The sequence below is a fragment of the Bubalus kerabau genome, chromosome 13 (genome assembly GCF_029407905.1).
Source record: "Bubalus kerabau isolate K-KA32 ecotype Philippines breed swamp buffalo chromosome 13, PCC_UOA_SB_1v2, whole genome shotgun sequence".
NCBI lineage: Eukaryota > Metazoa > Chordata > Mammalia > Artiodactyla > Bovidae > Bubalus > Bubalus kerabau.
In genome coordinates, this window is record NC_073636.1 from 42,750,350 (window position 1) to 42,774,515 (window position 24,166).

At 49.0% G+C, this 24,166-nt stretch overlaps 1 protein-coding gene across 3 annotated transcripts in view; it reads left to right on the forward strand.

Annotated features, from left to right (window-relative positions):
• The window catches only part of SYNDIG1 (synapse differentiation inducing 1), a 104,201-nt gene that overhangs the window by 53,977 nt on the left and 26,058 nt on the right, over positions 1-24,166 (forward strand). For 2 of the 3 annotated variants that reach the window (XM_055544126.1, XM_055544127.1), the window contains one exon: positions 17,798-17,935. In XM_055544126.1, the coding sequence (XP_055400101.1) occupies positions 17,798-17,935 (138 nt within the window). Of the gene's footprint in view, positions 1-17,797; positions 17,936-21,519; positions 21,713-24,166 lie in introns of those variants that run through there. The other variant, XM_055544128.1, reaches the window with a different exon arrangement.

Consider the following 24,166-nt stretch of genomic DNA (forward strand, 5'->3'; position numbering starts at 1 on the left):
TTTACATTTGGGGATAAATTGGCCATGGTGTTTGCGCCTCTTTAAATATTGCTGGATTCAACATGCTAACAACTTGGTAAGGATTTTTATTTCTGTGTCCATGAGGACCCTTGGTCCTTGACAACTGCAGCTTTCTTTTCTTGTGTCTTTCTCTGGTTTTGGTCTCAGGGTGACACTGGCCACAAAGGATGAGTTGGGAAGTGTTCCTTCTTCTTCTGTCTGAAAGATGCTGCTCTGCGCTGGGACTTTTTCTTCTCAGATAGTCATTCACAGTGAAGCCACCTGGGCCCAGGCTCTTCTTTGTGGGAAGATTTTTTTTTTTTTTTTTTTTACTACTGATCAGACCTCATTTCCTTATGATTTGAAAGAAAATCTTTAGGTTTTCCTTTCATATTGACTCAGCTTTAGTAATTTGTGCCACTCTAGGGATTTTCCCCTTTTATCTTAGTTACCTAACTTGTCAGTATAAGGTTGTCCATAATAGTGCACTTAAATCTTCTTGCTTTCTGCACAGTTGGTGATGTTTCCTCTTTTTCCTGCCTAATTTGGTGATTTTTCCATTTTTTCCTTGCTCAGCCTAGCCAAAGGTTTATAAATTCTGATGATCTTTTCAAATATCTGTCATCTGGTTCCACTGATTTGTCCTTCATTTCAGTTTTCCATTTCAGTGATTTTCACTCAGATATTTATGATATTTTCCCCTCTGTTTTCTATAGTCTAAATTTGCTCTTCTTTATCTAACTTCTTTAAGCTGGAGCTTAGTTATCACTTTGAGATTTTACTTCCTGTATAATATATGTATTTAAAGCTATAACTTTCAAACACTATTTCAACTGCCTCCTATAAACTGTGATATGTTGTGTTTTCATTTCCTGTTTAGTTCAAACTAGGATGTGAGGAGAGCTTCCCAGGCACTGTGGTCCTCTCCCTTCCAGGAGCTCCTTGTTAAATTCCTGGGTCATCCAGCTTTCTGCCACTTGGCCCAAACAGATTAGAGCCATAAGCTGGGAGAACTGCAAGGTTTCCCATTTGTGGCTGGGAATGGAGCTTCCACCCTGTGCTCCCCAGTCAACTCAGCTCCATCTAGCAGCAGAGAATCTGGTCTCCAAGAGGAGCCCCTCCCTAGCAGAAATACTTCATGGCCAAGCGGGTGATGGGTCTGGATGAGCTCAGGGCAAGATCAACCAGACTCACACTATTCTTTTTTTTTTTTGTACTCCATGATTTTGTATATAATATTCTTTTTTAAATTATTTATTTTAATTGGAGGCTAATTACTTTACAATATTGTAGTGGTTTTAGCCATACGTTGACATGAATCAGCCATGGGAGTACATGTGTCCCCCATCCCAAACCCTCCTCCAACCCCCCTCCCCATCCCATCCCTCAGGGTTGTCCCAGTGCACCGGCTTTGAGTGCCCTGTTTCGTGTATCGAACTTGGACTGGTCATCTATTTCATATATGGTAATATACATGTTTCAATGCTATTCTCTCAAATCATCTCACCCTTGCCTTCTCCCAGAGTCCATGTTCTTTATATCTGTGTCTCCTTTGCTGTCTTGCATACATTTACAGACTCACACTACTCTGGCTCAGGATTCAGCAGTGGTTGTAAGCAAACACCCCTCCATTTATCACTGACCCGGGGTCATTGCTGAGCCCTCCAAGAAGGCTGTTTTGAAAATTCTCTTCAGTCATTTCTCAGGGACAGGATTTGCCTGCCTCCTGGCTCTGTCATATCAGAAAATATGATAATACAGGATATTATCTGAAGTGCTGCGTGCATTTTCCAGCAGGCACTAGATGTGGACAAAGAATATGTCCACAGATGGCTTGTGCTTAGGTTAAGAATATTAATCAAGTTAATTATCTTTAAATAATCTGACATGTATCCACTTAAAGCATTAGGAAATTTAATTACTCATTTTCTTCCCTTGAGACAGTATGTTCAGTTCAGTTCAGTCACTCAGTTGTGTCCGACTCTTTGCAACCCCATGGACTGCAGGACGCCAGGCCTCCTTGTCCATCACCAACTCCTAGAGTTCACTCAAACTCATGTCCATTGAGTCAGTGATGCCATCCAGCCATCTCATCCTCTGTCGTCCCCTTTTCCATCTGCCTTCAATCTTTCCGTAAATAAAAAAAATAAATTTGGACATCCCAGTTTCATATGGCTCTAAATGCAGATCATTCACCCTTAGATGAATGATCTGAAAATCATTCAAAATGATCAGGAGATCTGTCTTAACTCTCCTTATAGTCACATCTGATCTAGTGCTATCCAACCTGCAGCAAACTCCTCTTTCTGTAAACAGGCCTATGTGAATAACTTCCTATCTGGAAATTAAATTTACCTTTATGGAATAAATATTTTGAGGGCATCCTACATACAGACAATTTCCAAAGACGAATTCAAAAATATCATGTGCAATGTAAGCATGATCGGAATAGTAGTGTGCCATTTACCGTTTTCATTTTCTGTGTCAAGGGAAACTCTCATTTAAATGTGGGACTCAGCATGTTTCTTAAAAAGTAAAAATCAATATCTTTATATTCTCATCTTACATTTGCCAGTAAAAGGCACTGGAGTGTGTAATTATAGCCGTTTGATGAGGGGAGAATCTCTGAGATAATAAATCCATCTGTCATAAGAACACAAGGGGATCGTTCATCATGTTCCTCTGAAATACTTTACGATAAGCAGAAGGATTGGGGCATCAGATTGAATTTGTATGCCAAGGAAATAAAACCTTTTTACTTTTTCAAGCTCACACTGATCAGATCTCTCATCCATGGCTTCTGAGCCCCTGCTCAGAATCACAGTTGGGAGAAAACTGTTTATCTGTTTTGACAAAAGGAGAATGTTTCATCATTATAAGACTACAGTTATTCTGGGACTTCCCTGGTGGTCCAGTGACTAAGGCTTCACACTCGCAATGCAGGGGGCCTGGGTTTCATTCCTGGTCAGGGAATTAGATCCCGCATGCCGCATCGAAGTTCAAAGATCCCACATGCTGCAATTAAGACCTAGATCAGCCAAATAAAAATTTTTTAAAAAGACTACAGCTATTCTAAGATTGCCAGGAGTAATATCAACAACTTCAGATATGCAGATGATACCACTCTAATGGCAGAAAGTGAAGAAGAACTAAAGAACCTCTTGATGAAGGTGAAACAAGGGAGTGAAAAACTGGCTTAAAACTCAACATTCAAAAAACTAAGATAATAGCATCCAGTCCCATCACTTCCTGGAAAATAGAAGGGGAAAAAGTAGCAGAGACAAATTTTACTTTCTTGGGCTCCAAAATCACTGTGGATGGTGACTGCAGCCATGAAATTAAAAGACACTAGCTCATTGGAAGGAAAGCTGTGACAAACTTAGCATGTTAAAAAGCAAAGACATGACTTTGCTGACAAAGGTCCATATAGTCAAAGCTACAGTTTTTCCAGTAGTCACTTATGAATATGAGAGTTGGATGACAAAGACACCTGAGCACCAAAAAAGTGATGCTTTCTAATTGTGGTGTTCAATAAGATTCCTGAGGATCCCTTGGACAGCAAGATCAAACCAGTCAATCCTAAAGGAAATCAACCATGAATATTCATTGGAAGGACTGATGCTGAAGGTGAAACTCCAAAATTTTGGCTACTTGATGCAAAGAGCCAGCCTATTGGAAAAGACCCTGATGCTGGGAAAAATTGAAGGCAGGTGGAGAAGAGGGTGACAGAGGATGAGATGGTTAGATGGCATCACCAATTCAATGGACATGCATTTGAGCAAATCCCGGGATATGGTGAAGACAGGGAAACCTGGTGTGCTGCAGTCCATGTGGTCGCAAAGAGTCAGACACGACATAGTGACTAAACAATTCTAATGAAATCAGCTTTCATAAGATTACAGATAGCTGTGAGTCAAACACTAACACAATATATGTGATTTGAATGACAGTGAAAGGAGAGTCCATGACTTTGGTGAATCTCTTTCATACTCAGTTTGAACAAACACCAGTAAAATTTGATTCTAAACCACACTGGAGTTTAATAAAATTTCTCCAAGCTTAACCAAAGGTCCACCTATTTTAAGCAATATTCATGTAACAAAACCCAGTACCAAGAGCATCCTTTGGGGTCCCTGAGAGACAGATTTGCTCAATGCTTCATGAAACGTCTCTCCTCAATGCGTGCCCCTAACACCCATGTTCAGTGACCACCATGCATGCAGAAAACACTCGTCACAGCCTGGAGCCCTGGGGAGGCCATTTAACCTTGGCCCATGTTGATAAAAACCTCATCTTCCACTTACTACAGTATAATGTTATCAGAAGAGGAAAGTGATCATAAGCAGTCAATCATGTTAGAAGAAGCGCATCCTTTGAATTTAAAGTTTTGGTGATAGCGTGCCCCGCCCTTTTTTGGCTGGATTGTGAGGCATGCAGAACTTCCCAGAGATCAAACCCATGCCTCCTGCAGTGGAAGCTCAGAGTCTTAAACCTGGACCACCAGGGAAGTCTGACAATGCCCTTTTTAAGGGAATGATGTGAAGCATCACCCCTATATCATGGTCTGTTCAGCTGTTTGTCCACCGTGCTTCTGCGGAACAATGGGAGAATAACCAGAGAAATCAAGCATGAGCCCAGCTTCACAATTGCCAATATTTTTTTTTTTTCCCTTGGCAAGCCATTTCACAGCATTTCCTAAAAAGATAAGGAAAAGCTCACAGGGCTAACATGCAGATGGTTGTTCACAGACATACTATGAATTCTGAGATGCAAAAAGAAACCAACACAGGGGAAATAGGGCAGGTGGCTGGCCCTCATGTGCTGGAGTTATGCTAGATTTCTATAAGAAGAGGCATTTGGCCAGTGCCAGGATCATCAGATCATTCAGACTATTAGCAGGTTCGAGAGACTCCATCCTTATGGACAAAGAGCCTGCATGTTGTCCTTGTGGTCCCAGGCATTGGGTCCGTGGTGCTCATACTCACCAGGAGGAAACAGACATAGAGAAGGCAAGAGAGAAGCCTCACTGTGCAAAGTGCTGAGGGTTCCTGTCTGGCTGGTCTCCAGGGAGGGTGCTGTCCCCATTCGGAGTTGGGATGGTCCCACCTTGGCTGTCCTGGATGTCAGCTGAGGGTCCCGGAAGGAAGGATCTTTTCTCCTTGATAATGAAAACCACACCACATATTATGCCCCTGTCACCAGAGAAATGCGAAACTGAGTTAGGAAAACAGCCTCTGTTCAGTTAAAAAAAAAAATCCACACAGCAACAGGTGCATGCTGCTGATGGCGTGTAGGTAGGAAAACATAGGAAAATGTCCCCTTTGCATGGTTCACCCAAGGTGCCCATAAATATCCACCTGATATCTGTCAGCAAAACATCCGCCTGCTTGCAGTGGTGCTGAGCAGACGAGTCATCAGAAACCCCAAGCCTGGAAAAGTGAGAACCACCAGGGGGTCTGGGGGATGGCCAGTGTCCTCCTCAAACAGGTAGAACCTGAGAAGTTGGAGGACACTCCTCAGAGTGGAGAGAAGTATATTTAGAAACAGAACATGTTGCTTGGAACAATAACCTTACATAAGATGCTGCCCATGGAGGTCTACACCATGAAATACAAATTCAAAAAGGATTTAGCAGAGAAAGCAGTGGTGTTTTGGGGAGGCTTGGTGGAGGAGGGTCAGGTTGTGAAGGGGGAGCAGCTGTAACTTGAGGTCAGATCCCAGAAGACAGTGGTCTTTCCAGCACACCATCCAGTGCTCTGCTGGCCCAGGCTGGGTGAAGTCTACACATGTTTCAGCATGGCATTGGGTGGATTTTCCTCCTGTGTTTCTTCTAGGAAATAGGAGGAAGATCTAGGTTTCAATAGGTTAGCCAATTCCTGAGTCTCCTCTTCTAGTCCTTTTGCTTTTATCCCTTTTGAAATGTCAGTAAGCAGCAGATCACCCAAACTGAGTTAAATAAAGTGCCGACACTTGAGGGTCCTGTGAGCAGTCCCCTCCCCCGTCACCTCACCTCTCATTCATTCCCGCAACCCCCAGACTCCTGATCCCCTCAACTTCCCAGCCCCCCACATGGCTTTGCAGCCCCTCCTGCACCCAGAATATTCTCTCCTCCCCTTCACTGAGCTAGTTTCTCATCAGCATCCAGGTTACAGTGTTCATGCCTCTGCTGACAAAGTCTCTATGTTTTGGCTTGTTTATTTTCTGTCACACTGGACACCGCCGAGCCACCTTAGGTTGAGTTTCCCAGAAGCGATCAGTGATGTGAGGACTGACGAGCGCCTGATTTACTGGGAAATGCGCCCTGAAGACCAGCCGGTCAGCAGGGGGAGTTAGATGGGAGGCATCCAGGAGGGATGGGCTTCAAAGCACAGAGGCACCCGGCCTGGCCACAGGACCGGGGATGCAGGTGGGGTCCCCATGGACACCGTGGACGGAGCAGGCCATGGGTGATTCGAGTGTAGCCTCCAAGGTGAGGACCGGAGGCAAAGTTCCTGGATACATCCCCAACTCAGCACTGAGTAGGCGCCTGATGACCCATTGTGCTGATCTGTCTATCAATGAATAAATGACTCTGTCTGAGGGCCTCCAGGTCAGTGTCAGCTTTTTTTATAATCAAAATGCAGCCAGACTCTCCCTGTGTGAGCACCCAGGCTCCTTGAGCATTTATGCCTCTGGTGAGCATTTATGTGACCTGGACTTTGTTTAATGGGATGCTTTAAAAAGTCTCCAAAGTCAAGTCCATGGGGCAGATGCGGGAATAGCGCTCCACAGGGCCTGTGGTGGCCCCAGGGCCTCCTGGCAGTGATTGGCTTGGTGCTGAGACACAGGAACAGACTGTTTCCCGTGAACCACAAAAACGGAGACAGGCTCCAAACAAGGAATAGGAGAAAGCAGAACATGAAGACTGTTATTGGCATTTCATTAGAGAAGAGAGAAATCCCAAGGTCATTCTAGCTAATAGACCTTCCCCATGACTGCAGAGAAAAGAGGAGAGAGTAGGGGGGCCCCACCAACTCCACTCAGCCCCCTGCCCATCCTTAGAGTGTCCATGGGATTGAGTAAGATCGAAGCTCCCAGGGACAGCCTTGTGGTCCCTCTGGAGGATGGAGTCAGAGGTGCGTGTGGACAAGCTCGGCATGGCCACCAGGCCGCTGTCCCCTGCAGAAGTTTGTCCATCTTGGAACAAGATGAAGAGCCTCGTGGAAGCTGAAGAACCCAGGAGAATTGAGGACAGAGAACAGAATGAGTGACTGTGGGCTTGTCATTGTTGTCGTTGCTGCCTATTTGCTGAAGTAGACGTTGGTCCGGAGGTAGGTATCAGGGCAGACAACTTGGGACAGTCCTGACATGTGATGGAAGAGAGACACCCCCAAGACAGAATCCCCATGACTCCCCATCCAAACACCTCTCTTGAGCCCAGCAGCCTCTGTGTAGGTAGGTCCCAGCTGTCTAGGGTGGGGCCTGGGCATCTACATTTCTGACAATTTCCAGCAAGGCCGATGCTGCCGCCCCTGGACCGCACTGTGAGCAGTGAGGGCAGAGAGCATCACTGTTCGGTGGTCCAGGCAGCTTCTAAGCCACTTCATGGAGAAGATACAAGAAGGTTTCTCTCGCTAAAGAGGGGCTGCCCCCAATGCCCCCTTGGGATGCCTGAGGACCCCATCTCCTTCTTCTAAGGAGGGCCATTAACCCTTAGAGCGACAAGGCTCACCCCTTGAGCTCCCTGCCCCAGGACCCTGTTCCCAGTAAGGCATCACTTGACCCTCCTCATCATCCTGGTCGCTCTGGATCCTTCTTGAGATGAGGTGAGAAGTAGATCACCCAGAGGGATCTGTGCAGTGTGGGGCAGACTGGAGCTCCTGCCCCTCCTTCTAGAACCTCCCTCCCCGAGGTCTGCTGGTGCTGCCAGGCCTTTGGCGTCCGGGTGGCACCGGCCTCACTCGCTGCCTCTGCCCAGGCACTTCCTCCCCAGGCTCTTTCCATGAGTCCTTGCTGCCCACACTTAGCCTCAGGGGGCATTGAGGATAGCTAAGAATCCTCTCCATATGTCTTCTAGAAATGTAGCAACGACTGGTGCAGCCTCACAGAGGAAGCAGGTGAGCTCCTTGCTGGGCGGATGCTGGTGGCTCGGGCAGGGTCCTGGCATCAGATAGTGTCCACTGGAGGTCAGTGTGTTCCTAAGGGGCTCGCAGCTCTGTCCTCTGTTCCAGCTGGAACTGCCCACCACCCTCCACATAACCTCCCACGTCCCGTTTGCTGTCCTTAGCATGGGCTGGGGGTCAGGTGTGAGAATGTCAGACTCCTGGCAGACAGGAGAATGTCAGACAGGAGGCTGACCTCTAATCCACCAGCTCTGAGTCCCTTCGCACAACACCCGGGGTCCACCTGGCAGGCAGGATGTCTGCATTTGGGAGGCAAAAGCTAAGGGAAGGATGCCAGGGACTTGGAGGAGAGTGTGGAAGGAGCCAGCTGCCACATCAAAGAGAGAACAGATGCCTCCCCAAATAAGAGATACAAATGGCAAATAAGCACGCAGAGATGTCCACATCACCACCTTGGGAGAAGTGCAAACTAAAGCCAGCACAAGTGAGCCCTGCACAGAGCGTCGCAGGGCAGGCCGCCGGGAACTGACGACTACCAAGCACCGTGAGGATGCAGAAGCCAGTCGGCTTCCCCGGAAGACAGCTGATCGTTTTCCTGCAAAGTTAAACACCGTGTGACCCAGCAACCCCATTCCTGGTATTTAAAGACACGAATTCTATGTTCAAGCAGAAACTTGCATGAGTGCATCACAGCCTTTATTAGTAAGAATGAAAAACTGAAAATAAAAAGCCTTCGGTGGACGAACGGATGGACACACAGTGGCACTTCCTTATCATGGAAAATTACTCGGGAATAAAACGGAGTGAACTGCTGACACCCCTGGCAGCCTGGGTGACCTTTGGGGCCTGGTGCTGAGGGGGCTGGTCAGGGGTCTTGCCCCGCGCAGAGCTGTATCCTAGTTTAGGCTCTGGGCCACGCTTATGTAAGAGGTGCGGTCACGGATGTGGGGATGCATTCTATCTTTGCAGTCCCTACAGGAACTCTGTTCTAGTTTCGACACTTTTATGTGAGTCTGAAATTGTTTCAAAGGGTGTGTGTGTATGTCTGTTTGTGTGTGTATACACATATACATCTCTGTGACCTAGACTTAGTTGAAGAGTTTTTAGATGTGACCTCACACACAGACACAGTGAGTGAAATAATTTATTCATATACATACATACACATACTGTACAAGGCCATCTTTAATGAATTTTAATACTCTATAATCTTCAAACTAACTAAAATACAATTTAAATACATGCATTCCTTTCAATAAAATGAAGTATTTCAGAACAGTAAAGAAACTTGGGAAATGAGTGATTTTTTTTTTATTTTTTAATTGAAGGATAATAGCTTTACAGAATTTTGTTGGTTTCTGCAAAACATCAACATGAATCAGCCATTGTTGTTTTTCAGTCACTCAGTCATGTCCGACTCTTTGCAACCCTGTGAACTGCAGCACACCAGGCTTCCCTGTCCTTCACCATTTCCCAGAGCTTACTCTAACTCATGTCCATTGAGTAGGTGATGCCATCCAGCCATCTCGTGCTGTCATCCCCTTCTCCTCCTGCCTTCAGTCTTTCCCAGCATCAGGGTCTGGGGAAGTATACATATGTCCCCTCCCTCTTGAACCTCCCTCTGGTAACTGATGACTTTGAACAGCCCAGCCAGTGACTTGATAAATGGCCATAGGTTTACTGTGATGGGATCTTGCACAGAGGCATCCCTTGGTTTAGAAAATGCTCTCATTTTACAAACTAGGGAACCCAGCTCTGCCACAGGTGCACGCAGACATGTGGGGCAGTGGCCACGCTCAGTGGCAAGGGGTTGAGGTACACCAGGTAGGCAGGCCCTGGGGTCCCTGCTCCTAGACAGACGGCTTTCTTGTTGCTGCAGAGGTGGGGCATGGAGCTCTGAGGACCTCACCCTGCACAGGGGCTGGCATCCTTGGCCAGTCCCTGATGCTACGAGAGGATGAAGGAGGCATTGAACAGGCAGGAGGTCCACAGTCAGCCTGCTCCAGAGCATGACAGCCGTGGCCCCCACTCCAGCCAGAGAGGCTTCTGGAGCCTGGCCAGGTGGGGGGCCCAGGAGGGAGGGGATGGCTGGCCTCTCAGAGGAAGGCCCTGTGGTTCTCACTGGCCCCTCCTGAGGCACGAGTAGCTTCTGCACTTCCTCAGGGTGCAGATCCTCTGTGGTGGGTGGGCAGACGGGTGAGGACGGTTGGAAGGGTGCTGTGTCCCCAGTGCTCTTTCCCAGGAGGTGTGCGCCCCCCCTCTCTGGCAGACAGACGGGTGAGGATGACTGGATGGATGCGTGTCCCCATAGCTCGTTCCCAGGAGGTGAACGCTCCACCAGGGCCCCCGCTCCCTGCCCGCCCTCCTCGCCTCTTGGTCGAGGGTAGTGTCATCCTCGCAGGCCCAGGTGAGCTGTCCGCCCCCAGGTTCACCTGGGAGCCCTTTGTCACTGGCCGCGGGGGTGGACATGCAGCCACCCGTCGGCTCGGTGGCCGGGCTTTGTTCCAAGAGCCGCCTTGGGCCCCACGCGTCTCCGAGCTCCTGAGAGAGCAAGTGTGTGACACTGACACTAAGTGGCTTCTCTGCAGAAACACGAAAAGGACAAACGATGAAACGCCAAATCACAGCGCAAAATGAATTATTCATGTGTCATAAAAAGAGTGAATTCAATATTTTTTTCATTTCCCGCCTATAACTCTCACAGTGTTTCCATTAAAGTGTAATGAAAAAAGAGGGAAAAGTGAATGCAATGCCTAATCCCCAAAAGAAAGAATTCAATTTAAAGTATAATTTTTTTCCTCCTAAAATGGCACGTGTGAGGGATTTTTTGACTTTTTATTTCCGAAATAATTTCAGACAGAAGAATTGCAAAAATGGTGTGAAGAATCCCTATATGCTTGTCACCCGGTTTCCTTTGGTCTTAACCGTTTACCGTTGGGTACGTTACCGTTCTCTCAATGTGCATATGTTTTCCTGAGTTCTTTGCAAGAAAGTATCAGACAAGATGGCCTTTTACCCCTAAATGGGCGAGGTATGTTTTCTAAAAACAAGTGCAATTGTAAAAGTCAGGAAATTAAAGTCATTCCAGTACTGTCATCTCATCTATAGACCTTATGTACATTTTTCCAGTTCTTTCAATATTGTTCTTATAGCAAAAGGGGAAAACAATCAGACCCAGTTCAGGACCCAATCTTGCATTTTCTTGCTCTTCTCTTTTTGTTGTTGTTGTTTAGTTGCTAAGTCGTGTCTGACTCTGCAATGCCATGGACTGGCTCCTCTCTCCATGGGATTCTCCAGGCAAGAATACTGAGTGTGTTGCCATTCCCTTCTCCAGGGCATCTTCCCAACCCAGGGATCCAACCCACGTCTCCTCCTTGGCAGGCGGGTTCTTCACCACTGAGCCACCAGGGAGCCCTGAGGCTGTTCTCTGATCATAGCCCTCTATAATCTGGAACCGTTCTTCTGCCATCACCTTCATGTTCTTGACATGTTTCGAGAGTTCAGGTCGGTTGTTTCTCAGGGGAGCCCTCCTTCTGGGTCATCTGGTGATTCCTGCTGGTTGGATTCAGGTGATGATGCTGTGGGCAGGGCCCCCACGAGGAGACATCTGCCTCCATGTGTCCTGTTACCAGCGTGGCATGTCTGTGGGACACCTGACAAGCGGTGATTCCATCCCCTTTTGCAAGTGGCATCTGCCAGGTGTCTCCCAGCCAAGCAGCATTTCTCTGGAATTAATAAGCATCTTGTGAGGAGGTGCTATGTGAGGATGGAGCACCCCACTTAGCGCTAGCTGTTCACTTAGTTATGTTAGTTTTAACATTCTTTATAAGCTCCTAACCTCATGGCTCCTTCCGTATCCATTAGCTGGGCATTCATCCATGGGGTAGAGTTTTCCCTTCCCCCATATTTTTTTATTTACACATTCATTGCTTCATACAGGCTGGACCATTGATTGTTAGTTTATAGGTTCCTGTCCATCCTTACAGTGTTCATGGTGTGTTTATTCTCTTTGTTACAGATTAGACAGCAGGTGCCCCTTCTGGTTGGCTCTGTGTCCTTTTGACACAATTCATCATCTCTTACCCATTTTATCATCATTTCCTGTGCAGCAAGCTGTCCCAGCTCTGTTTTGGATTTGGCAGCCCTGACCCTGAAATCGGTCATTTCTTCAAAGTGCCCTGGTTCCACATATTGGAGAACCGTGTTTAGAAACCGATGTCTAGGCACTGGGTCTGCTCATCACCTGGGAGTGGTGTGTTGTCCCAGGCCCTCTCCACAGACTGAGCTGGAAGAAACTTGCAGCACATACATACATAAACACATCTGTGTAACCGTGTGTACACGGACATACTTATTTTTTTGATCTATTTATAGATAGATGGAAACTAACATCCTCAGTCTAATCCAGTCTGCTCACATCAGTACCACACACTCTTTTTTCAGCCACTCTTTATCCCATGGGCTGGACGCCTCACTGTTTATGTAACCACTGTCCTTCGAATGAGCGTTTAGGTCATTCCCAATATTTTGCAATTACATAAAAGGCTGCAATGAATAACCTTGAACATGTGTATTTTTCTATTACCGGAGGTGAATCTTTAGGATAAATAACCTAGAAGTGAGATTATTGGGCCAAAATTCAGCACGTATTTAATTGTGTTGCACATTAACAGATCTGCTTCCTAAGGTGGCACCAATTTGCATTCAGCCAGCCTGTGTCCCCACAGCCTAACAGGCAGGATGGCTGGTTTAGGTAGAACACGGTATCTTCATGCGGTTTGGCTTCTCCTTTCTTCAAGCGAGGATGGACATCATTCCACATGGATGAGACGAGACCATCAGAGCACCCAGGCCAGGAATTTCAGATGCTGGCTCTGCACTCATGTGACTCTGAGAGTCAAGTCCTAGTTCAAACCAATCCCAACCCATGGTGCCAAAGCTACCTTGGACTTTCCACCTGCAAAGAGTAGGGAACCCAGTGGGTAACATATTATATCTCTCTGACAGGTGTAACATAAAGAGGAAGAATAAGATCTAAAAGGGATGAGCATTGCTTTATGCAATTACATGAAGCTCTTACGTGCAGAAAGTCACACATGAAGAAAATCACACTGGGCAGGAAGCTATGACAAACCTAGAGAGCATATTGTTTTTTACTTACAAAAGTTATATTTATACATCTAGTAGGTAAAGCAAATTACACCCATTTCAAAATACATATTTAAACACACATCTGAGTACCTTTCAAAAGGCAAGAAGTTTTTAAGAGAACTTCAGTTTAACAAACAAAGCTAAATGGGGAGAATTTAAGTTTGCACTTGACATGGTATTTAAACAAAACCAAATGGCTAAAACTCAGTATTTAGACAAAGAATGCAGTTCACTAGTCACTAGGCAAAGAAAATGGCCCATAGCAGATGGCACACAGAATGTCGTCCAAAGAGATATCACTTTGCCAACAAAGGTCCATCTAGTCAAAGCTATGGTTTTTCCAGTAGTCATGTATGGATGTGAGAGTTGGATCATAAAGAAGGCTGAGTGCTGAAGAATTGATGGTTTTGAACTGTGGGCTGGAGAACTCTTGAGAGTCCCTTGGACTGCAAGGAGATCAAACTGGTCAATCCTAAAGGAAATTAGTCCTGAATATTCATTGGAAGGACTGATGCTGAAGCTGAAACTCCAATACTTTGGCCACCTGATCTGACTCATTGGAAGAGACCCTGATGCTGGGAAAGATTGAAGTCAGGAAAAAGGGGACAACAGAGGATGAGATGGTTGGATGGCATCACCGACTCGATGGACATGAGTTTGAGCAAGCTCCGGGAGATGGTGAAGGACAGAGAAATCTAGCATGCTTCAGTCCATGGGGTCGCAAAGAGTCAGACACAACTGAGTGACTGAATAACAGCAATAGTAGACCCGTGGGGCAGTGGTGCCATGCTGATCAGTGCAGACATGGGCACCGTGGCGGTCTTAACCCTCCGTGGCCTGGTGGGTCAGACCTGCGTCTCAAGGAGTTCCAGTTCTGTGCTGAGTTCTGATCTGCTCCACTGGCTGCTCCTTGGGCCCCCGATGCAGTGTCTCCAGGTGGACCGTATCCCACGTGCTCCATGTGAGGATGAAGGACGGGGGAGCCCCACCTGTCAGCAGGTCTGCTCCTTTGTAAGTTTCATCACCAATAACCTTGCTTCTTGTAGGAAAAACTAGAAATGCAAAAAGAAAGAAAAAAAACCACTGATGTGCCCCCTCATCTGGAAGCAGCTTAATTTCTGACATTTTGGAGGAAATATGACTTGTTCCACGTTCTACCTCTTTCTTTCCCTTGGTTATTACAAGCGTCTTTCCAGGGCAGTGAATAAGTACCTACATCACCATTTTCCATGACTGTGTAGAAAAGTCCACATGGAGTCCTCTGTGATTTTGCTGTTTTGAAGCAGTGCTGTCGGGAGCACCATGCAGGCTTCACAGGAATTCCCGATCCCCAGTGTCTCCTGGCCTCTGCCTCCCAACCCAGGCCATGCAGAGATGCTCCCCCCAGCAGAGATGCTTCTCCCCAGCAGAGAAGGCCAGGGGATGAGGGGGCAGTGGGGGCCCAGGGAGCTACTGTGGGAGTGAGGCCTTGAGAGAGATGAGTGACAAGGGGTGCAGCCCCCTGCACCCTTGCACCCTCGTGTCCACGCTCACAGGGCTGATACGTGTCCAGCTGGGCTCTGTGATTATCCTATGAAATCTTCCCAAGGAAGAAACCTCAGGGGCGGAGAACCAGCTCTCTGCATGGAGGTCACGGCTGAAGGCGGACTGCCTGGCCACGGGGAGGGGGTCCAGACCTGCTCTGCCCACCTGAAACATCTGTTCCTCCAACCACATGCACGGTGAACACCTTTGGATGCTTGCATCCTGCCTTGCTGATATTCTAATGTAATGACCCGTGAAGAGGATTTTCAGAAACAGTTGCTGTGTGTGGCTCGTGTCTTGGTGGTGGCATTTGTGTGTTTTCTCTTCTTGGTTTGTGGGTGTCCCTGTCACCCCTCAGACCCCCACCCCCGTCTTACGGCACAATGCCCAGGACCAGTTGTATCTACAGCACTGCCGCTGATAGGAGGGAGAAGGTACAGAGAGCTGGGCTGTTTTTGTCTGCCCTGTAATTTATCTGAGTTTTTAAAAATCAATTCAAATCAAAATTGACTAGCTGTTTTGATGACATGTAGCCACAACTTTGTAGTTTACAGAAGTGGCTCCCTTATACTCTAAATAAACCTCTGGGAAGATTTTGAGGGGTGACCCTATACATGGTTGTGTCATCAGAAGCTGTTTCCAGAGAGGGGAGTCGAGGCCCAGGCATCTCTCTGGGGTCTGTGGTCACAGCTCGCACTGCACTGCTCTTGGATTGGAGGACTTCCCACTAACCCCTCTGGCTGCCAGCCTCCCCATCACCACCGTGAAACTGAGCAGTCAAGAAGTGGTCATCAGAATCCCAGGACAGAAGTTGTGGAGAAGACACCCCAGCTTCAGACAAGAAGCCACTGAGGCCAGTAGGGTTGGCAGATGACCAGACACTGGTGTTCAGACAGTGGGGAGCACAGAGGTCCAGGGTGACCTGGCCAGCTGGCCAGTTCTGTTGTTTAGGGACATTGTAACCTCCCAGAGGCCAGGGTGTCTTTTGCCGAATAGAAATAACCAGAAAAATAGCCACAGATGCTATTTCCAGAGCTGCTGTGAGAATCCAGCCAGCCCACATATTTAAACTCATAGTAAACTAAAACAAAACCTAAAACCTCCAGGAAAGCCCGAAGCCTGAACAAGTACCCACAATCAGAGATGTCATGCAGGCACCAGGATTCCCACCTGCATAGACTGACCTGTCACATGACGCGCATCCTCTCTGGATCTGTCCTTCGGCCCCATCCTCTGTGTCTCTCCTTGGCCCTCAGGTCCTGCCGACTGTGGGGTCCCTTCCCCAGACCCCATGCAGAGGCCCATCAGGGGCAGTTTGGCAGTTCCAGCCCAGTGCTGAGGTTCCTGGAGACCCTACCTGGCCTCCCCATCCCGGATGGAGGGTTCTGGCCTCCCTGCAGGGGGGCACATGTGCGTCTGCCCACAGCCCTCAGTCCCAGACCCCGCCACGTGTGACGCCTCCCTGGGGCTGCTGGTTCCACCTCTGCAGGAGTGAGGATGGGTGTCCCCACTTCCCTTTATTCTTTGGGAGGCGATGCTACAGAGGAAAGACAAGAGCTCTGCAAACCTGGCCCAGCAGAGGGGAAAGGGAGGGGTGCTGGGGACCTGAGGTGTGTGTGTGTGTGTGCATCTGGATGTGTGTCTGGGTGTGTGTGTGTATGTATGCATGTGTCTGTGTGTATCTGTATGTGTCTGCGTGTGTTTGTGTGTCTGTAACCGTGCGTATGTGTTCGTGTGTGTGTGCATGTATCTGTGTGTGTGTTTGCATGTGCATGTGTCTGTGTCTGTATGTGTCTGCGTGTGTGTCTATGTGTGTGTGTGTAACTGTGTGTGTCTCTGTGTGTTCAGATGTGTGTGTGTGTGCATGTGTCTGTGTGTGTCTGTGTGTGTAACTGTGTGTGTCTGTGTGTGTGCGTGTGTCTGTGTCTGTCTGTGTCTGTCTGTGTCTTTGTGTGTTCAGATGTGTGTGTACATGTGTCTGTGTATGTCTGTATGTATGTTTGTGTGTCTGTGTATGTAACTGTGTGCATGTGTTTGTGTTTGTTTGGATGTGTGTTTGTGTGTGTGCTTGTGTCTGTGTGTATCTGTATGTGTCTGTGTGTAACTGTATGTGTAACTGTGTGTGTTTCTGTGTGTGCATGTGTCTTTGTATATCTTTATGTGTCTGTGTGTGTGTAACTGTGTGTGTGTGTGCATGTGTCTGTGTGTGTCTGTGTGTCTGTGTGTCTGTGTGTGAACTGTGTGCATGTGTTTGTGTGTGTTTGGATGTGTGTTTGTGTGTGTGCTTGTGTCTGTGTATATCTGTGTGTGTGTTTGTGTCTATGTGTGTGTTTGTGTCTATGTGTGTGTTTGTGTCTATGTGTGTTTGTATGTCTGTGTATGTGTCTGTGTGTGCACATGTGTCTGTATGCGTGGAGGGCAGCTGGGTGCTGTGTGGACAATGTGTTACCCGCTCCCACCCCGGGGGCCTGGGAGAAGGTCAGTCCTTGCCATCGGGGTGAACCCCTCCCTGTGTGCCTGTTTCTCCCCCAGACAAGACACAAACAGTGCAGCAGGAAGCTTCCTACACAGGCGCAGTGGAGGCTCCGATTTGCAGTTTTATGTGCGTTTGATTAACCAAAACAGGAGGGACACCGGGGCTGAAGACCAGGCCCACGATGTCCTTATTTAGGTCACAGTCTAAGGAAAGAAGGGATTCAAGACAGTGTCCTGGCCCCAACACCAGTCCTGCCTCGTCCTGAAACCAGGTTGACGTCCTAGAACAGGGAGTGGACTCCACACCCCGCCTGTGTGCTCCCCCCAGCCCGTCCCCAGTGGACACTCCGCTGTCCACACCCCATCCCAGAGGTCCACTGGGCTGTGGGGTTAATCTCCCTGGAACAGCCCAGAGCCCATCCTTGGGTCTTTCTCTTCCTACGGGGACGGCACTTGCCAGGCAGGCTTGGGGGGCCTGACCCCCATGTCAGTGATGGTGGGAGACCCCTGCTGACGCTCGTCCTCCCGTCCGCCTCTCCCGGCAGAGTGACTACTCCAGCGACACGGAGAGTGAGGACGACTTCCTCGTGATGCCCCCGCGGGACCACCTGGGCCTCAGCGTCTTCTCCATGCTCTGCTGCTTCTGGCCGCTGGGCATCGCCGCCTTCTACCTGTCCCACGAGGTAAGGCCTCCCGTCGGCCACACGTATGCGGCCGGTGCGCCCAGGCTGGCGAGGATGGGGTGGGGGTGCTGCGGGGGGAACCTGGTCTCGGGGGCCCAGCCTCACCCCAGCAGACCCAGGCGCATCCTCAGAGGGCGGCCGTGGGGAAAGCGGCAGGTTGGGATCCGGGCCTCCGAGGAGACACTTGTGGGGTGCCAGCAGGACAGACCCTGTGTTGGGAGAGTCCGTTGGGGGTGCTGGAACAGAAGTTAAGCGGGTTCTGTTTTCTTTGTGAAAGGCTCACACATATAGAGTCCCGTGGCATGGAGCCTATGCACACATCCCAAACAGCCTGTCTCGGCCAATAACTGGGCCCTCTGTCCAGTGGCAAGGCTCTAAGAGAGTCGGTTCCTGGCCCTTTTTCATGGCCAACCTCCTCCTTGTGCCTTCATGGAGCCCAGGTTTTAAATACTTCCTCTGTGTTCCTGTCACTCAGAAACTATCTCTATTCCCATTATTATTAATCAAAGGAAGACATGTACTTGTCCATTAAAGAGGGAGTTTCAGCCTCACCCGTTATCCCCACCAGATGGGAAGAAAGGCAGCCCCTTCTGTTGCTCCAGAGCCCACAGCATCCTCAGGGTACCTGGGGCTCCCTCTCCAGTGTCTGGGGCTCTGGGGCCGTCCGCCCAGGCCTTGTGCTGGAAACGTTCATTCCTCCTGCTTTGAGAAGGACCCTGGCCTCTCACTGCTTCTTGCCGTTGTCTGTCCCAATTCAGTGTGTTGGGTGAGAGTGCCTTTGTGTGCTCCTGTGTCCCCTGCCCCCCTTCCCTGATCCTACAAGGAGTGAGGAGGGAGGGGAGAATCCACTAGTGGCCCCCAAGGGCAGCCCCTCTTTGCAAGGAAACCAAGAGGCCCCAGAGGCCCTTCCAGGGGGGTGTGGTGCGGCCGCTGCTCTGGGATCTTGGTCGCAGAGGATGGACAGGTGTGGGGAGGGGTGATGGAGCCGTCCTACTTGGCCAGAGTTGTGCCCAGTGGTTGTTCCACATCCAGCTTTGGCCTGGAGGGTCTGAGCATCTCCTTGGTGAGTTGGTTCTACACAAGCCAGAGGCCCCTACTCTGGGGTGCACAAACCCAAGCTGTAGAACTAGACTCCAGGCCATCAGGGGTCTGGGGGTGGTGAGTGGAGCAAGTCTGGGAGCTCCTGAGCCCAAGCAGTGGCCATGGGTGCTGCGTGCGCCCAGGATTGGGACGCACAGTGGGACCTGGACAAAGACACGTGGACAGATGGGGCCCCCAGAAGACCTCAGGCTCAGAGCCCACCGCTCCGTGTCAGTAGCACCCTGATCCTGTGTTCCTGGGATGCAAAGAGGCAAGAGGGTTCCACCAGGTGAAGGAAGGTCCAGGAGGGTGGAGCCAAGGGAAGCCGGGTGTGACGTCAGCACCCCCTGCATCCAGTCCTGACACATCCAGGCCAGCCTCCTGTCCTGGCCTGCTGACTCACCCTATCCCCCGCAGAGGGTGCCCTCCACACTAGAGCTGTGTTTTAATTGCCAAATTGTAGAACAGGACCAATATTTTTACTCTGCAAGTGGACATTGGTGTCACCTGCCAGCAGGGGCTGAGTGAGCCCTGGGTAAGCAGAGGTAGGGTCCAGGACAGATCACCTACAGACCAGGTCGTTCCTGATCTCGGCTCCTCCCTAACACTGGGGGAGGCCCGTCTCTGGAGCAGGACAAGGCAGGCATAGCATCTTTGTCTGAAAGATGGTAAATACAACAAAAATCCAGCCACAATTGTGGAGACTGGCAATAGATCCTCCTTCTCAGGTTGGGAAGATCTCCTGGAGAATGAAATGGCAACCCACTCTAGTACTCTTGCCTGGAGAATCACATGGACGGAGGAGCCTAGTAGGCTATAGTCCATGGGGTCGCAAAGAGTCAGACACGACTGAGCGGCTTCACTTTCACTTTCTCAGAGAGTAATGTTATCCTTCATACCTTAAGAACCTCCTAGACTCGGGCCTGACCAGTCAGGATGTTTAATACCTTCGATGGAAAGGATTCTGATCATTTATTAACAGCAAATGTGCTGCCCACATTCTTGGAGTGAAAAGCAAGTGTTTGGAGGCCTGAGGGATTGTCTTCACTCTTGGAATAAGAGGAGGGGCTCCGAGGTCCTCCGTTCTCAGCCCTTCTTCTCTTTGTGCTGTGAGCATGGATTGCCCCTCAAGGAACATGGTTCTATTGGAGCTTGTGGCTGAGACCCGGGCACTGCAGGCCCTGGAGGCGGGCAGCCCCAGGCACCCAGCGCTCCAGCCCAGCCCTGAGGCCCCCGGGCCTTCAGTCCCTGACTCTAAAGCCCGACTGCAGACACTGGAAATGGGAATTGTCAGCACACACCTGAGTCCCCAGGTGAAGGGGCAGCTGGACAGAGACGTGGGGTCTTTTCTCCAACAGATTTTATGATTCAAAAAAGGCCTTACGTAGCAGTAACAGCAGTCAAAGTATCAGTGAGGTGGGCAGTGTCTGCACCTGCCAGGTCCTGGTCCAGGTTAAACACCCTACACCTGCCTTCTCGGGCAGTCCTGGCCAACAGCGTCAACAGCCTCAGCGGGGTTAGAAAGTCATGTTGTCTGGCCCCACAGACCTGCTCCATCAGAGCCACCAGCATGGGGCGTGGAGCCTGCATTTGAACAAGCCTTCCCTCGCTCCTGATGCTGTTATAGTCTGAGCTGTTGCACACACATGTTCTCTCAGGAAGTCCATGACAGGGCACTGCCCTCACATCACTTGGTGGCTATGGGATCAGGGAGGGTGATGGCATCCCAAGGCCAGACATAGCTGGCAGTGGGCCTGGCCCAGAGCTACCCCCGGAACTGACAGTGCGGAGGACTCGGCGTGGAGGCCCAAGTGTAGTATCTGTCCACAACTTCATTTGCTCCAGTGCTAATCATCTGATCCAGCCCCCAGTGTAGGCACGTTTTATACACCAAGGAGAGAGGAGAGTGTTATGTGTAGTTTTGGTGGGTCCACCAAGGAACCGATGCTCGGAGTGATGTTGAGGGTGGAGAGGAACCCAAATTCGCTGAGCGATGCTTGGACCTAGTTGATGTTCTCACTTTATCTTATTTAATCTTTGCAATGAGTCTGAAAGCTGGGAATTTATTATCCCCATTTTATAGATGAAAAAACTGAAGTTTCAAGGGATTAAATAATTTCTTGAAATCAGAGATGTAGCAAGTATGGTACATGATGCGTATATCAATATTTCTAACCCTCAAAATCAAATTTCCTGCAATATAACTTTTTTAAGACTTATTTTATTTTATTTTTTGGCCACAAGGCATGCGGGTTACCCAGCCAGGGATGAAACCCACACCCCTGAAGTAGAAGCGCAGAGTCTTAACCACTGGACCACCAGGGAAGTCCCCTCCTTCCCCTCCTGCAGTATAACTTTGACTTTTATCTGCAAACAAAAAATAGAAGCACAGTTCTCATGTCTAAATCCACTGTCCCCACTTGCTTAGAGTGTGTTACAGTGAGGAAAAGAACCCTTCTAGAAGGGACTGGGCTTTTACCTAGGCGCCTTCACCTGTGTGGCAGGTTCGAGCTTGAGACTGGAGCTGGAAGACCCTTCCGTCCCCCCACCACCAAGAGGCCCTGAGTCTGGAGCCAAGGGAAGCCTGAGGGCTCTGTGCACTGTGTCTGCCTCAGGCATTGTCTACACTGAGCATCTATCATGTCCTGATTTCATTTCATTTCACAAAATGTTTCTTTCCTTTATTAACTGCACTATTATAACAATAATTAAATGAGAAAAGGGAATTAAGAGCCAGATTATGAATTTTATGAATAGCATCAGTGCTTAAAAGTATTATTTAATATTTCATAAAGAATCTGTAGCTGTCTTCGGCAGAAGACTTGTTGCGTCAGCAGAAGCAGAAATCTGTATTTCTCTCTTCCCTTAATTACTTATGCAGAGAATGTGTTCCTCTTACAACAGGAATATTTTTAATTAGCAAACTGAAGGCTTGATCGAGGAACTTAGATTATCTGTCACCTGAGTTCCCATTCCTTCCGGCACCAACTGGAACTCGCCCTGGCTCTTCCGGCGAGTGGTCAAGTGCACTGGGACATACAGAACAAAGCCCATCAGAGCCTCATTCAGACTCAGAGAAGTGGCACCGCCGTGTGAATAACCAGTGGAAAGCCCCAGGCCCGGCCCTTCAAGGGGCTCGCATGTGTGTCTGATGCAAACACCTGCACACCCATTTTCTGTTTGGTCGTTTCCTAAAGATGAACCACGTGGCTTACAAACGTGGTGTCTCCTGAGGCTGTCCAGACACAACCAGGAGGAGTTGCCATGACAAAGATCAAGTCAAGCCACCAAATCCTCTGGGCACACGCCCTACTCAGGTCTGTGGGAGCCAACACGAACCCCCCACCTCGGGCCCCCTGGAGGCAGTGCCATCCTCTGAGCTGCCCACAAGGAGAGGCTTCCATCAGTCGTAGACTGAGGGCGCCCCACTGGAGGAAGCCACAAAGACAGAGGTGATTTGAGGGACCCAGGAGGGCAGGGCAGGGCCCAAGAGCCCTGAACACACACTGCAGTTGGTCTGTTAACTGAGGGTTTTAAACCAAAGGATAAGGATGGGAAATAAAACAGGTGTCAGAGGGCACCACCCAGAAGCAAAATGCTCTGGAATAGTCAACTCAGAGCAGAAAATCCTTCCACAAGAAAGCGAGCAGATGTGTCAGGCACTGTGGGGCCTCTGTGGGTTTCTGCTTTGCACCCTGGGGGTCGCTGGAGACAGATGGAGGGAGACGGGGCCTTTCACCTCCCTCCGCCCCCGTGTCAGCCAGGACCTTGGTTCCAGCAGAGTCTTGACTGGCAGATGCCGCAGGCGTTTTGAGGAGCTGTCACCTGTCCATCTCTAGCCATTCATCTCACCAGAGGGACCCACACTCTCCCAGCTAAACCCCGTCACAAACAAGGACAGGTTTTTGAAATGCTCTTGTTTGTTCAAAGCTGTGTGCTTGGAACAGGTGCATCACATAAAACTGGACCCTTGTGTCCTCCCTGCACTGAGTGCTGTGGTTTATAATCATCCACAGGTCTGGAGTTAATGCTTTATGTATGGCACCATGTCCCTTTTTTTGTCCTCAAGTTCGTTATTCCCAAATGCCTTCTGATTTATAGGAAGTTGAGTACCGCCGGTGACTGCATTGGTAAGTTCTAGCAGACTCGGAATTAGCGCAAGACCCGGTTTCATATATTAGAGTCCCAGGTCCTCTAACAGAGCTACCATCTGGTTCAGCAAGGCAACAAAGCACTGGTAACTAAATACTAAAGCCATGAACCCTCTGGAGTCACAGAAAAGGACCTGGCAAGACCCCCTTCCAGTCTCAGCAGGTGTAGAGAAGCAGGAGTGACCAGACCACCTGGGAAGGAAGGCAGAAGGGGTGGGAAGGATTTGGACAGACCAACCTCTTCCCCTCAACCACCAAGGTTATGGTAAAGGAACTACTGGGGCTGCAAGAGTCCCACCAGGCCCGGGAATGGTGTTGACTTTGCAGAAGTGGAGTGAAAACATGACTAGAAAGATAGCCTAATATATCAGACGGATATATTTTAACCTGTATCTCCCCCTCCACCCCTTCCCCATCCACCCCTCCGCCCCTTTCTCTCTCTTCCTCTCTCCCTCCCTCTCTTCCTCCCTCCTTCCCGAGTTCTCCTCCTTTGTCGCTATCTCCATCTCTGTATGCATATTTAATATGCTGATTGTAGCTTCCGAGAGCTGTTTTGCAACTTCTGGATCTAAACAATTCTTTATAAATATTAATGATCCGGTGCAGCCAAGACAAACCAGATTTCTGATCTATTTTTCTTCCTCCGGGATGCATGCTGGAGTTGAGTCACTGATCTCAGCTTGTTTTGGTGGATAAATGAACAAACGCTCTTGTCTGTTCCGTTCCCTGGAGTGGGTTAGCTGAATTTTTTTTTTCAGTTATAGGATATGTATTGTCTCAGTAATTAGTGTCCTGATTTTGTGCTTATTTGTTCGGAGCAGAGAACCCCGTGTGTTGATTGTCCAAGGGCAGAGCGCATGCAGTGCCCGGCAACCTGGAGTGAAGTACACAGCGGGTGTTACATTCTTCCCTCTGGCCTCATGCTCACCTCCGATTACATTGCAGAATGCGTGATCTTTTTGCTTTGGGACTCTGGGATGGTGTGTCGAAAGCTCTGAGG